We start from the raw sequence: 14,070 nt of genomic DNA on the forward strand, positions 1-14,070 counted from the left end.
AAATTGCTTGGGATATCGTTAAATCGGTTGCTCTTGGCATAATATCATGACAAAAACAGAAGGTAGGAAACGGGGATAAGAGAACGGAGAAAGGGGAAAGGTAATGGTGACTGTGGGTAGCTAAGATCGGGCTAAACCTAGTCATCAATCGGTTTGTCCTCTAGTGTTACACCCACAGGCTTTGGAGGAACATCCGATCCTGAATTATCACCTTCATCTCGCTTTATGCCGGTAATATGACTGTATCGGGAAGAGCGAGAGAGTGAGCCTGTTTTCTTAACTTCATTAGTGACAGATGATGGAACTGCAGAAGCGGGTGGTGTTGACGCCCGATCAGCAGTTGGAGCATCGACAGAAGTGTTTGTGTCTTCAGCCGTCGCTGGCGTGCCCTCGCTTGAGCCATTGGTGGTACTATGTGCAGTATCTACCGGAGCTGGTGACGAATCCGGTACTTCTAGGGATTGACGGACCGGCTTGCGTTCAGAAGTAGTAGCTCCGGAAACGCTAACCGGGAATCTGGTGCTTCCAGAGCTTCCAACAGATCGGTCCCGGCGATGACGAGGGGACGGAGCAGGACTCGTGGCTCTAGCCCTGCTAGCAATTGCACGGTTCCTTTCTTCCATGTTTGCTCGTCGATTGCTTTCGTCGGTACTGATAGCACGAGGCCGAGACGCGGTGCTGCTTGACTTGCTTGATAGCCGTCTAAGTTCCCCGAATATTTGTTTCTGGTTCACAATAAGGTCACGAACAAGACGATGGCTATGCTTTTCGTCCATAGACAGATGATTCTGCACGCGCGGACGGAGGATGCATGGAGCCAGTGTCGATGCAAGGGCAGATATGTAGATCTCCTCACGGGTAGAAAATTGATCGTTCTCAGGAATGGTAAGATCGACGAGTCGCCAAAAATGAGTGGTGATGGCATCTAGGGTAGCAATGTAGGGGAGAGGAAGCTGGCCCAGAGTGCTCTGAAGTACTCTGATACGATTTTCATCGGAGGTATCGCGTGTTGTTGTGTAAATTGTGCGGAAAATTTCGTACAGCTTAGATGAGACGATTGAATCTGGGTAAGATTAGCAGGGATCATTCTCGCAATGTGAGATATAAAATTTACCTGGGAGTTCCAAGAGGTAGAGTCTCAAAACACTCGCAACGACAGGCATTTCGAATTCTTGTAACTTTTCGCCAATAGCTTCCACCTCGTCATCGACCTTTACAATTGGCCCCGAACGGCCCCCGTTGAGTTTGGCACGGAGCTTATGAGTTTCCGTTAAAGGAACATCTCGAAGCCAAATTGCTCGCCGGGCATCATCTCCTTCCAGGTCAAGATAATCTAATAATATTTAGTCCACAATCTCGTTTTGAATGATTGCATCATGAACCAGGGGCTACTTACGCCTATCAAGGTATGTCAAAATACCAGTAACAAGGACCGGAACCCGCTTTTTGCCCTCTGCCGCTGTTAATGTTTCTAAATCAACACCAAAGGTTTGTTCTGCCAAATGTTAGTTAGCCTTACGGGAGTTTCAAGAGAGGAGACAAGCAAATAAAGCAGCTCACCTTCTGTGGATTTTGAACCGCTTTCGTAGACGGCCACTTTGGGACAAAACGAGCCAGTGCGGTAATTCTCCAGCATATAACGCAGGTCACCCTGTGGCTGCATTGCCTCATGGTGAAGGACAATTCTATCCATGGTGCTCTGTAGAGATGGAATGACATTGCTGATCGTGCTCGAAAAATCGATCACAACTGTTTTGATACCCTCCAGACGGTGTAGCTCACACTGCTGCATAAATTTCATAGTGTGGAACATTTCCTCTTCGAGCTTGCAGCGGATAGCATCCAGGTGTTTGACGGCATGTTTGTAGCGTTCATTAGCCTCATCTGCCTGGCGCTTGAGTATTTCCATAGGCGTTTCATCAGTAAGCTGATTTCTAAGGGGGTTCCATGCAGCAAAACGTTCCGTCAAGGTAGGCGAGTCGACTGGACTGTCATCGCTTCCTGTTCCAGTGCTGGTGCGGCTCAATGTAGTCCCAGAGCGAGTAAGCGGTTTTTTCTTCTCCGGTACTCCGGTCATCTGGAAAACACGCTTGTCCCACTGGTATGTAGACCTAGAGCTACCGGTAAATGTAGTATTGACGAGTGGGTTCGGGCCCATGGCGCCGATCGAAGTAATAAAACCATTATCGGCCATATCCTGGCCAATTCGTTCCGCATAGCTGAGGGATGAGGCACCCAAGTGTTTCTGGAGATATTCAACGATGTCCGATCCAAGTGATGTGTTGAGATACGTCCCAAGTAAGCGAACTTTCACCTCTCCCATTGGAATGGTTTCCAGCATGTTCTTCAGTAACTGCTTCAATTGCTCTGGTGAGTAGACAATGTCGCCCAACTCCACTGGCTCCGGGTCTTCATCTAGTGGATCGGGCAGCACGATGGTGGGGGCCTTTAGTTGTTTATGCTTCGGGCTGGCTGTGGCACTCTCGGGTTCCTGGAAGGCGAACAGCTCCTGCTGTTCCCGGTCGTGGATCTGCCGGCACTTGCTAAGATACTTCTCATTAAGACTGCTCACCTCATCACATTGTTTGGCATATTCTTTCAGTCGCAAATTGAGGGCCTTTTCGCAGGTGACGACTCGGGCTTCATGCTCGCTTGCCCATCGACTAAACTCTTGGATGACGAGTTGTTGAATGCTACTCGATATTTTCTGGTGGATGGCTTGCTCCTCGACCATCTGCTTCTGCATACAATCAAAAGCCTGCTAAATGTCAGACGTAATGTTGGGCCAACGTTTCCCGGAGCAGGAACTAACCTTGCGAACACTGGCACCATCGTCACGATCGAAGCCACCGGTCTTCCGAGCAATAGCTGGAGCAATCGCACCAAGTTGTGCGGCGTATACACGCTCTGCTTCAGCACGCATCTGGGCCATCGTGAGAATCTGTTGGTTCTCCACGATGCCCTGGTGGAGTTTTGTGAACAGGGTATGAATCCCAGTAGCATAATCGGGAGTCCAGAAGGAGTCCGCGAACCCCGGCACTGCCACGGCAGTGTTCATCGCTGCAGAATAGGGAAAGGAACGTCAACTTGTTAAAATATATCAGAGCCTGACGAGGCGTGGTGCGAAGGTCCGATTCGTTTGCGATACCTTGCTCGGCCGTTGGCGCGTGAGCTGGCGGAAAGTTGGAAGCAGGGTGGAGGAGCGCCCGAAAATGCGTCAGGAACGGCGGTCAGAGAGCAGATCCAGCTAGCCCAAAGAACAGAAAATAAAAGGACAGGCAGTAAAAATGACACGAACGAGAGACGGAGCTGTCGACGGCGCAAAAGGTGAAGGAAGAGAAAGCTGAAGGATTGCGTGAAGTCGGGTTGAAGCTCGAGGAGAAGGCGAAGGAGGCTTGTATCTTACGTAGGTGCTGAGGTAAGCGTCACGTGGTGAATTCAAACGGCTGAGTAACAGTCGCCCTAGCCTGATGCGGCTTAGTGTATTGAGAAGTTTATCCGGTGTTTCTCCGAGAGTTTTTCCGGCACGGCTAAGTTTCCTTTTTTAGAAACACGCGGATTATAATTAGAAACTTGTGGCTTTGCAGGCGCTTGTCAAGAATCAACGACAGCTCAACCGCCCGGGCTTGTTTGGCTTGGTTGCCAAAGAGTTCCCGCGCCCCTTGATCCAGATCCAGGTCTAAAACAGGATTTGGTGTTGAGCGTCTCGACTTGGGAGGTCTCACGGCGGAAAAAGGGGCAAACTTTAGCCGCAAACCCCGGAAGCAACAGCAACATAAAGTGAGTTCATCAACCTCACATCGTGTTGTTTTAATCCGGCACAAGTCAATGTTTCGTAAGACACCTGTGGAGGAATCCGATGACGACTCATTAACATCTTTAAATGATTAGGGAAGTACAACACAAGTTGAGGAGTCAGAGACTTCCAGAACATAAAATAACTAGCTGAACGACACAGCAACATATTTCCAACAGACTCCACAGATCTTTGGTACAGCGATACTGTACGGAGTACTGTCTAAATGCATTGGTGCTTCCTTATTTGTCTATGGAAAGGCTAATGGATACTATATCTACCTTCGTACCTCATCATTGGAAGTAGATTACCAAGTTTAACCTGGGAAGTCATGTGTAAGTCAAAACAATTGTGGAAAGAAAAAATAGTGTTAATGCTTGACGTGGTTAAATAACAGAAAAATACGGCCAACCAGTAGATAGCCAGAAAGTTGGAAGAAACATATGATTAGACTCGACAACCGCAATTCACCATTGAAACTCCTCCATCATTGTTCCCAACTTCAGTATTCACTCATCATCAGCAGTCTTCATATCTTTGAGATTGCGCTTCCCCTTATCGGTAAGTTCGTCCAGGACCCGGTGGTATTCTGCCTGCTGGTCTTCGGCTGCAGTATTGAACTTGGCGGTGGCTAGCTTTGCGTGGGTGGAATACTTTTTCAGCCATGCTTCAAGACCCTTGCTTTTGGGATTCGCGTTGACTTGCAAAACGACGTTCAGCATCTTGGTGACGGGGTCGTACTTTCCAGCGTCGATACGTAGTGGCGAAAGGTGGTCCTTGTTCTTGGATGGGATAATACGAGCGCCTTCGGTGATAAATGCGGAGAACTTAGCAGCACCATTTTTTATATTCTTGAACAACGTTTTGGTGGCGTCGATTGTCTTGGACATGATTGTAGGTATTGGTAGGTAGAAGAGTGAGTGCGCTTGTTTTGAGGTTCTGATGGGGAGTTGAAAGATCAATTCTTTGAGGATTGTATGTTGAGGATGGGGCCGTAAGGATACATTTTATTTTGGGGAATTTATCACCCTTATATGTTGTTTTATGGGTGGCTACCATAGTAGAACCTCGTTGACTGGGGCCAGAAAAGCAAGCGTAACCTGCAAGAATCGAATGCCCGAGCTGTCTCGTCGGTTTGATATCCCCCCCGGTAAAGACTAAGTGATTGGGTGAGAATCAGCGACTAGAAAGCGGTTATGGGTATACAAATAAAACAAAGGCGCTTCATGGACAAGATGTATCCTGCATGGGTTTGCTTCAGCTTGCGTCAGCCAGAGGCGGCATAACTGGGCGGCTATGCATTGACCAACGGGGGGGTAGTTTGATGGGCGAAGTGAACCCCCGAGCTCAATCATTAATGCGTGCCTACCGAGCCATCAACAAACCATGGTGTTGGATGTATCGAGCATTGGAGGATAAATATAGGGTATGCCTATCCTAGTGAAGGTGGCGCGTAACTGCATATTGAACCCTGTGTTGTTATTAGTTAAGGGTGAAGTACAGCCAACCGTTAAGTAACTAGCCCCCTGTTGTTGTATAAGAGAACGTAATACTCGTCGCCGTTTGAGTGTACGCGTGCATGTGCTCGAATCGCTCTAGGGCTAGATCTTCATCAACATTTTGTGGAGACCAGTTACTAGTAGTACACTAAGCATCTCTACGTCGGGAAGACAAACACCGTCATTCAGTTCCAGTACAGGACGTCTGGGTTATTGCACGCGGGTATACGGGGGTATAGGAGTCTCGTTTAAGGTATAGGAAACGCGTGGGAGTACAGTCAGAGCAGCAACCTGGTAACTAGTTGGGTATTCTGTGACGGTGGTATCAGAGCAGGAAGCGTACAGTCAAGTAAGTATCTGTTGGTGTTTGGAATCCTGTCGGCTGTCACGGCATTTTGTCGTGTGATTCCGCCTGCATAAGGAGTTCAGGTAGTTTATCCAACGAACTACCCCGTTACATGACTGGTTGCACGTGACTTTTGGCCCCATAACCCCAGTGCTCCAAGCGCGTAGCGAAACACATCGTTCGTCGTATCAATTGAGTCTTCGGGTTCGATGTTGACGACGAGGATTGATCACCTTGCTCTTTCATAGAAATAATGGAGAGAAGGTGCGGTAGCTCGTTCTTTTCTCTCCTCAGACGACCGGGCCCAAATAATTTCTTTAGCCAGCCTCCATCGACAGTCTTGAGACCCTCGATCTCGGTGCTGCGTCCTCGAATTTCTACCAGAAAATTATCCCAAGAAAGAATGTTGAGAGAGAAATTGACAGAGTGTAAGTTCTGGTCTAACGTTTGGATAGTAATATATATATTCTGACCCAACAATAGCAATGTTCGCATACACTGCTGGTCGGTGGTTGCATCTTGACAAACAGCAACGCGATGCCCGATTCGTCGAATTTAACTATGACCGCTTGTGTGAAAAAGTACTCTCACTCTGTCCCTCTGCTACCTCTATTAGGAGCTTTCAGAAGATAGAGGGCGGGTTCAGCAAAGTATTTATACTTGAAACTGACAACGGCAAAAAAAATGTCGTCAAATTTCCTACATCTGTTGCTGGATCACCCCAGCATATAACGAACTCTGAAGTTGCAACAATTACTTACTGTAAGAACTGACTTGGGGTTCGATAAATATCCTGGTGCTTGCTGACATGTATGTACGTACATACAGTGCAACAAAATACAAATATTCCGATCCCAAACATCTTAGATTGGAGTGATGACCCTACCAATCCTATCGGCTCAGCCTACATCATTATGGAACATGCTAATGGCATCCTACTTCAAGAGGCTTGGGCAAAAATACCATCAGATAAGAAAGTAAAATGTATTGGGGCAATATGCACAAGCATTCTTCCAATAACTAAACTTGATTTTTCGGCCTATGGTAGCCTTTACTTTGCCAATGCACCGTTTCTTGACGATGAATTCAAACATAAATTGAGCAACAACGATAAATTTTGCATTGGACCCCATTGCAGAAGTAGTACCTACTGGAATAACAATGTTGGTGAGTCAAGGTACTACACACTCAAACCACCAAACAGAGGACCGTGTAAGTAGCTCTTACTCATGCCGTTTGCCTCCCGACTCTCGCTGATTACTTTATTAGGGCATGATCTCTCCTCATACGCTTCTGCTCTAATCGACTCTGGATTTGCCCGACTGCCACCCGCCAATCAACCTCTATCCATCCAACAGCAGGCTTCATACCAAGGTTCCATTGACAGACATGTAGAATTGCTCAAAACAGGCGAAAAAGTTTTTCCTCATCTTGTCCAACATCCAGAGATTCAAGCTAATTCAGCACCCACCCTTTTCCACCCAGACCTTCACAAGAGGAATATCTTCATCTCTCAAGACGATCCTACAATTGTGACTGGAATCATTGATTGGCAAGGTGCGAGCATTGAGCCAGCATTCTATTATGCTGATGAGGTACCTGATTTTGCCAAAATTCCTGCCGAAGGGATATCAGATTCTGCAGAAGAGTCACTTTGGTATCAGGCATATGAAGTAGGATTGGCTCTACTAGCTCCTCGTCTAGGAGCAACTAGAAAAATTGATGAGGCACTCCTCCGACCATTCCGCTATTGCCATCGCACCTGGCGGGACGGCTTTGTCCCATTTACTCATGAACTGATGAGGTTAAGGGATTCGTGGGAAAAGCTTGGATTTGAGAAAGAATGTCCCATTCCAGCCATGGGTCCAGAAGAAAGGAAATTTTATGAGAAACAGCTTGAGATATATGACGGAATGTTGGAGTTTAGACGTGATATGTTTGAAGTCTTGGCGGTTGAGGAAGACGGTTGGGTGCCTGCAGAGCGATGGGAGGAGGTAAAGAAGACGCATCAAGGTTTCTACGAGACACTTATGGACAATCTGGAAGATGATGAGTCCCGTCAGGAACTTCGAACCATGTGGCCCTTTGATCAATGCCAGCCTGAGAATCTGGTTACGCGGAAAGACAGTGACGTATAGGGCTTTAGGTGATGGTATGGAACACTATTCTGTACGATAACGATAGAGAATTAAAAGCGTCATGTCTCATTAGGGTAGAATATATATACAAGCTAGCATATCGTGTCATATATGTCGGGTGGGTCAATAGCCACAGACAGGAATCCTCTATCCCAACCCAATCCATCATTACATCCAGTTTAGACCGCCAAACACCAACCGCCAAATGAGATAAACATTAAGCATATTATATCGTGCGCACCCAAAGGTCAGCAGAATATCTTGTAAATCTTCTTCCAAGCCGGCCACTGCTCCCTATACCGTCTTTCCTCAGCGATGAGGTCGCTGATATCCAGGTCCCTCCGTCCAGTTTTTAGATCCATATCTTTCGACCTCACAATGGAGGTCCTGAACCATAACTTATAAGGAACATAGAAAACCAGTACGATAGGAGCGGCAAGATACACGGAGAACCAATTCTGCACATGTCCCTTGACAGACTTATCCTTCAAGTCAATAGGAAAAAGCCCAACCCAGAATTGGGCGATAAGGACTAGCATATTAAAAACTAAGCCAATGTAAGAGCCTATTAGACCGGGTTGAGAGCGGAAAGTAAGCTCGTTTAGAGAATGGCCTTGCACATGCCATCCACGGCGAAATCGGATATGTGCCAGACAGATAGAAGACCAGGTCATGATAGCGGAAAGGCCAGAGATGGCAATCATCCAGGTAAATGCTTCATCACGATGGCTAGATCCGGCAAGGAAGGACAGCATCCCAGCTGCAAATGCAACTCCAACTGCAAATATAGGCCTTCCTCGGCGATCGATATATGCCAAGAAACGGGGTGCTTGCTTCTGTTCCGCAAGCGCCGCCAAAGTACGTGAAGATCCGTATATTGCTGAGTTTCCGACGCTGAGGACTGATATCATAATAACCGCATTCATTACTGAGTCCAAGCCAGTAATACCGGCATTTCTAATGGATATGACAAACGGAGAAGCTTTGGTTTGCGTGGAGGTTGCCTCTGACCCGGGTCTGAGAAGGCGTTTATCGGTATATGGAACGAGAAGACCAACCATCGTTAAAGCTATGATGTAGAAGAGCGCAATCCGCCAAAAGACTTGTTTGACGGCAGTAGGTAGAGATTTTCGGGGATTTGTAGCTTCAGCAGCAGCAAGTCCGACCAATTCGGTGCCCGTGAAGGCAAATGCAGCATTCACAAAACAGCTGCATAGTCCCTTGAGGCCATGGTGAAAAGCCCCCGGATCATGCCAGTACTTGCCGCCAATATAGCTCCCGTCCGGCCCACCAGCAACATTAAGCACAATGCCGAGTATTCTAAATGGGTTAGCGATATCAGCCGAAGGTTCCGTTCGAGCGGGTTTACTCACATATAACCCACTACAGAAATGACTTTGACAATCGAGAAAATAAACTCCGCTTCACCATATCCTCGCACACCAAACAGATTAATCACAAAGATCAGAACGTAAAAAATTGTCACCCAAAGAGCTGGTGAGAGGGAGGTCGACCAATATGACACTGTAACGGAAGCGGCAACTATCTCCAGCGGAAATACAACAAGCCATTGCAGAGCATAGTTCCATCCCATCGCAAACCCCCATGCAGGGTCTAAAAAGCGAGTAGAGTAGGCTGAGAATGAGCCAGCTACTGGAAAGAGAACGGCCATCTCTCCCAGTGCGTGGACGGTGGAGTAGATCATCACCCCAACGAGCAAGAAAGCAATCAGCACCGAAGCAGGGCCACCTGTGGCCAGTGATTTACCCGAACCCACGAATAATCCAGTCCCTGTAAGCTCAAGGGAATAAGCATTTCATATATGTAATGCATTGCCTGAATAAAGGGAAGTAACACATACCTATAGAACCTCCGATAGCGATCATTTGCAGATGCCTGCCATGTAATCGGCGTTTCAAAGGCGAATTCGCCGTCGCCGCGGCAGCGCCAGCAATATCGAAGGCTTTCCGGTCAGCGAATGTTGTCGATGACCTTGTGGTGAGCTGCGCATCAGGATCACGCTTGAAGCCATCCACGAACCACCGTATGAAGGTGGCCGGTGCGCTTGGCCTGCGCCCTTCCTCATCGACGAGGGGCGTTTCTAGAGCGACTCCATGGAGGTGGCGAGGGAACTGGCCTATAGGGTGATTGTAATCTGGATAGGAGTGCGAACGAGGCACTTCTATGTCAAACGTCGACTCGGGTCGACGAGCTGTAGAAACGGATGCGCTTCGGGCGCCAAAGTCGCCTCTATACGGCATAGCGGAAGCAAGGAGTGACAGTTGAGACGCAAGCCTTAGTTCAGTCACGGATGGATGGCTTGATCCGATACTTCCAGGACGGAAACCATCACAGCGACCTTATGTTAACAGCAATATCGAATTCGAGAATGGATCAAAACCACCGGCTTGAGGAGAAGTCCGGATGCGCCTAATAGATATGAGGTAATTCAGAAGAACAGGATTTTTTGCCTTATCGGCAAACAACCTATTATATTTTGAAACGACACAAGAACGATCGCCAGAAGGAACCAGAGAGAAAAACGGATGGGGGCGAAGGGAGACTCTTAAACTAATTCCCTGGTTGACAAGGCCGAACTAAAGCTGAACCGACAGTTCGCCCCCCCTCGTCGCCCAGTCGCAGAACCAAGAAGGGACCAAGGCCGTGTAGGATAATCTTTGGCTACGCCCCCTAGGTGCGAACTGAAGCGCCAGGGGATTGTAATAGTCGCTGGCCAACCGGAGAAACAACAAGGAGATACCCTGGTTTATTCGCTGGCAGTTCCGCCGATGAAAGCCATGATTCACAGAACAGTATTAGATAGCTGGCTGACTAGTTTCCAGGACGTATGGTTTCTTTATATCTAGCTCCAAGTGCCACGGCATCAAACTCACTCTTTCCCGTAGACATGTTGCACAGCATAAGTTAGACACGAGGCCGGGATCCAAAGGCGCGAGTGCCAGGGGTGAGCTTCAACTTCGCAAGTTGGGGCTGGTTGGTGAGTTCAACGGCGAAACTTCGTATAAGCTTAAAGGAGTGCATGGATACAGCTCGACATTTGGATCGGATAAATCGGTTTAGAGCCTTTCTTAGCGAATCCTGATGACCATTTGTTGGCTCGGCTATCCTGTCTTCTCGAGAGAACTCGGTTGCTTCTCGTACTCCGTATGCAGATGCTGTTTGATGGTGGATGAGCATATCCAATTCCTGTGTCAATCAGTTGGGAGTTTCTTATCGAATCGGCGTCCTGACCGGCAACCTACCAAGCTCGTATTCACATCTGCATGAGCTGACCAAACTAGCGAAGTAGAGTGGATACGGTCCCTTCAACCTCATGAGCTCAGGACATCGTTTTCTGTCTCTGAAAGCCTGCTATTATTATTATTAAAGGTGGTCCCGGCTTGCCCAGTCCAGTTGATAGAAGGTGCCTGAACAGCCAGCCATCTACTCTCCATAGATTTATCCTCCACACTTATCTGCAAAGGAAGAATTGAAGGTGGGCCCCAGGGCTTTATGCGTACCCACATGCTACCCGGATTAACGGTGTAAGATGTCAGCCTGTTATGAAGCCCTGATACGGTCTAAGGGAAGTAAGGCCAGCAATGTTGGACATGGCGGGTCAACCTCATGCCAGTTTTCTGTCAAGAGCACGGGCATCCCCGTGTTTACCCCTGAATATTTGAGCAGCAACCAGCTTTTGATACTCTGTTTTGTCCGTAAACTGGTTGTGCACAGAAACATCTGGCGGGGCAGCGCTTGGCTCTGTCTTCTTCCGAATAACTCCTGGGTGACTGGAAATTCGGTTGAGTCCCTCACTTTGTTATCTGCTCTCCAGTGCGTACTGAGTAACAGCCGGCCGAGTCGGGGACTACGCTGCTCAAATATCAGAAAATTAGTGTAGGCAGATCTATAGATGGTCGAGTTGGATCCCCATATAAATAACTCTGCAGACCTGACGATCAGGGACAGAATTCTATCCAGCACAAAAGGAGCCCATATCGTCAGTATCAACCATTATGAGAATAATCATCCACGCGATCCAGGACTCGAATCATATCTGGCCCATCAGCCAAAACGTAGGAAATCTGCCTTCCGCCAAGCCCGTCAATACCTTTGATTTGGAATAGGCGGATCTTTTATGAAACCTGATAGGCTAATGTCTTGTCGACAATCAGGCAATGGACAGTCTCCCTTCTGCAACCCAGGATAAATATCGGAGAAGCAGTGCCCTAGCCACTAGGTGGTTGGATACCTGTCGTCCATCGCCCGTTGTCCATTCGTTGTCGTTGTCGTTGTTGTCGTTGTTGCTCTGATGTTGGAGTCCAAATTGGGCCGAAAAAGCGTTTGGCGGATTAATATTGTTCCAAAGCCGGTATCAGATTAGTCATCACGAAACTTACGTAAGGTTCATTGTCTTCCGTCCAATCGAATCAAAGAGATCGACATGCTCTGCTTGTGCTGATGATATTCACCGGTGGTGATGAACGTTCATTCCCCAAGGAAGACACGAGGCTGTCATGAAATCATTATCCATTATTTTCAAACGCTGGAAATCTATCACGTAATTGTACATCCCTTGCCCTTATTCGACCAGCACAAGTTGGTTTTGAGATTCTACAATGCTTTGCTCTATGCCCTCGTCAATCAGTCCATAATTATGGAAAAGGGGCTATTCGTGTATTTATCCGTGTTGGAGACACTTTAAACATGTCCTAGCATCAGCAATGCCTTGTCCGTAACCTATCAACCCGTTAGCATTTACTGTCTTCCTAGAGCTGATAGCGGTATATGATGAAGCGACGAACTCTGAACCCAACGGAGGTGGTTTCCCCATACCATTCTTTTATAAAAGCTCGATCATGTTCATCCACGGCTTCTAGGCTAGCCATGTACATGGACCAATGCATGGCTAGTCTTCCAATTCCCCTTGCATTCCTCTTTACTAGTGATAAGATGCGGCGCACTGCGGTTCGCACATGTGCAGGCGAGTGGTGTGCTCTCTGGCGTCCGCTGGCACTAACCCTGTGCAAGTATATTATCGTTGCTTGTTCATGAGCTTTGACAAATGCTATGATTTCCGGCAAGCTGTCATTCTCGTGAATATCGGATATACCCTTGAACCATGAGGCTGCTTCCCATGATGCTAGTCTGATTTCCAAGCCTCGGCGGATACTCTCTTCGTCTCTTGCTGACATGCCATGGCCCTGTGCGCCGTGGAACGAGTTGATATCTGCTTTGATACCCAATAATTCAGTCCAGGCGTGGCGGATGTCGTTGGAGAGGGCATAATGCCCTGGGTTAATTGTTGGGGATCCAAAAGGGATTTGCTGTCCGTTGCCATAGACTTCACGATAAGGGACTCGCTGTGTCATTCCTTCATTTGTGGATATCGCACCCACAACTTCAAGATACTCCATCAGAGAGACTAGAAAATCTTTGAATGGTTGGTCCAGAGGATTGGTTTGCCCACGTGATAGTGCCGTTGTTGAGGAGTCAAGCGAGTTGAAGATATCCCGAGCTCCAGCTAGATGCACCTTCCAGTTTTCGATTTGTGAATCTAACATCTATCAAGAAGCGTAAGCAGTGAACTGGTCTCCAAGGCGAGCCATGAGAGGAAATAATTACCTCGAAGACGCATAGAAGCAAACAAGTTGCAAAATCCGCAAGTTTGAATTGGCATCTAGGGTTACTCCAGGCTTGCCCGAGAGACTGGACAATATCCCCATACGCGTTCATGGCATAGTGGAGATGCACGGCTCTATCCTGGCCGGCAGTCGTGTTTGCAAGGTGAAGTGCCCCCACAGCACCCATTGCTTTGGATAGGATCCTGGACGTACATGCATATTGTGCCAACATGCTTCTGAACGGATTCGAGTGGTATGGTGTTTCGTATATGGAGAGAAATGTAGACGCCGTCTCCAAGAAGTAAGAATAGTATATTCCTTCATCAAATCCCAATGTTCTATTCTGCGAGCCGTCTTTGTTCTGGGCCAGGTAGTTCTCCTTCATATCGATTGATTGCATGTAGCTGCCGTTGGCTGTAGCAGCCCCGCGGGCCTTTGTCATTTCTTGGCTCGAGGTAGGTACGGGTGGTGTTTGCATGTATACTTTGAACGTAGCGTTCTGATGGGCGCCGTCACATTCTATACCACGCCTGGTGCAGTTTAAACATGCCGGTGCCGTCTCGTCACACTTGACATGTCTCTTTTTGCATGTCGAGCAGCCCGAAAACCCCCGCTGATGCCACTTCCTTGTTCGTTTCTTGCTTGCATTGTCACTGCTCGAGTCCAT

At 47.8% G+C, this 14,070-nt stretch overlaps 5 protein-coding genes across 5 annotated transcripts; 1 reads left to right on the forward strand and 4 right to left on the reverse strand.

Annotated features, from left to right (window-relative positions):
- Positions 1-137: 137 nt before the first annotated feature.
- ARB_00939 (uncharacterized protein) lies at positions 138-3,058 on the reverse strand (the record flags this gene model as incomplete). The annotated part of the gene is made up of 5 exons (XM_003012642.1): positions 138-1,063; positions 1,115-1,333; positions 1,397-1,495; positions 1,561-2,761; positions 2,813-3,058. The coding sequence occupies 5 exons, from the start codon at positions 3,056-3,058 to the stop codon at positions 138-140; spliced, it is 2,691 nt and encodes an 896-aa protein (XP_003012688.1).
- Positions 3,059-4,305: 1,247 nt separating this feature from the next.
- On the reverse strand, positions 4,306-4,686 carry ARB_00940 (uncharacterized protein; the record flags this gene model as incomplete). Its single annotated transcript, XM_003012643.1, has 1 exon — positions 4,306-4,686. One exon carries the CDS (start codon positions 4,684-4,686, stop codon positions 4,306-4,308), a length of 381 nt encoding a protein of 126 aa, XP_003012689.1.
- Positions 4,687-6,126: 1,440 nt separating this feature from the next.
- On the forward strand, positions 6,127-7,779 carry ARB_00941 (uncharacterized protein; the record flags this gene model as incomplete). Its single annotated transcript, XM_003012644.1, has 3 exons — positions 6,127-6,403; positions 6,470-6,808; positions 6,911-7,779. The coding sequence occupies 3 exons, from the start codon at positions 6,127-6,129 to the stop codon at positions 7,777-7,779; spliced, it is 1,485 nt and encodes a 494-aa protein (XP_003012690.1).
- A 248-nt stretch (positions 7,780-8,027) lies between these two features.
- On the reverse strand, positions 8,028-10,040 carry ARB_00942 (uncharacterized protein; the record flags this gene model as incomplete). The annotated part of the gene is made up of 3 exons (XM_003012645.1): positions 8,028-9,099; positions 9,153-9,570; positions 9,641-10,040. The coding sequence occupies 3 exons, from the start codon at positions 10,038-10,040 to the stop codon at positions 8,028-8,030; spliced, it is 1,890 nt and encodes a 629-aa protein (XP_003012691.1).
- A 2,508-nt stretch (positions 10,041-12,548) lies between these two features.
- On the reverse strand, positions 12,549-14,070 carry ARB_00943 (C6 finger domain protein, putative; the record flags this gene model as incomplete). The annotated part of the gene is made up of 2 exons (XM_003012646.1): positions 12,549-13,343; positions 13,405-14,070. The coding sequence occupies 2 exons, from the start codon at positions 14,068-14,070 to the stop codon at positions 12,549-12,551; spliced, it is 1,461 nt and encodes a 486-aa protein (XP_003012692.1).

Source organism: Trichophyton benhamiae (genome assembly GCF_000151125.1).
Source record: "Trichophyton benhamiae CBS 112371 chromosome Unknown contig02295.1, whole genome shotgun sequence".
Taxonomy (NCBI): domain Eukaryota; kingdom Fungi; phylum Ascomycota; class Eurotiomycetes; order Onygenales; family Arthrodermataceae; genus Trichophyton; species Trichophyton benhamiae.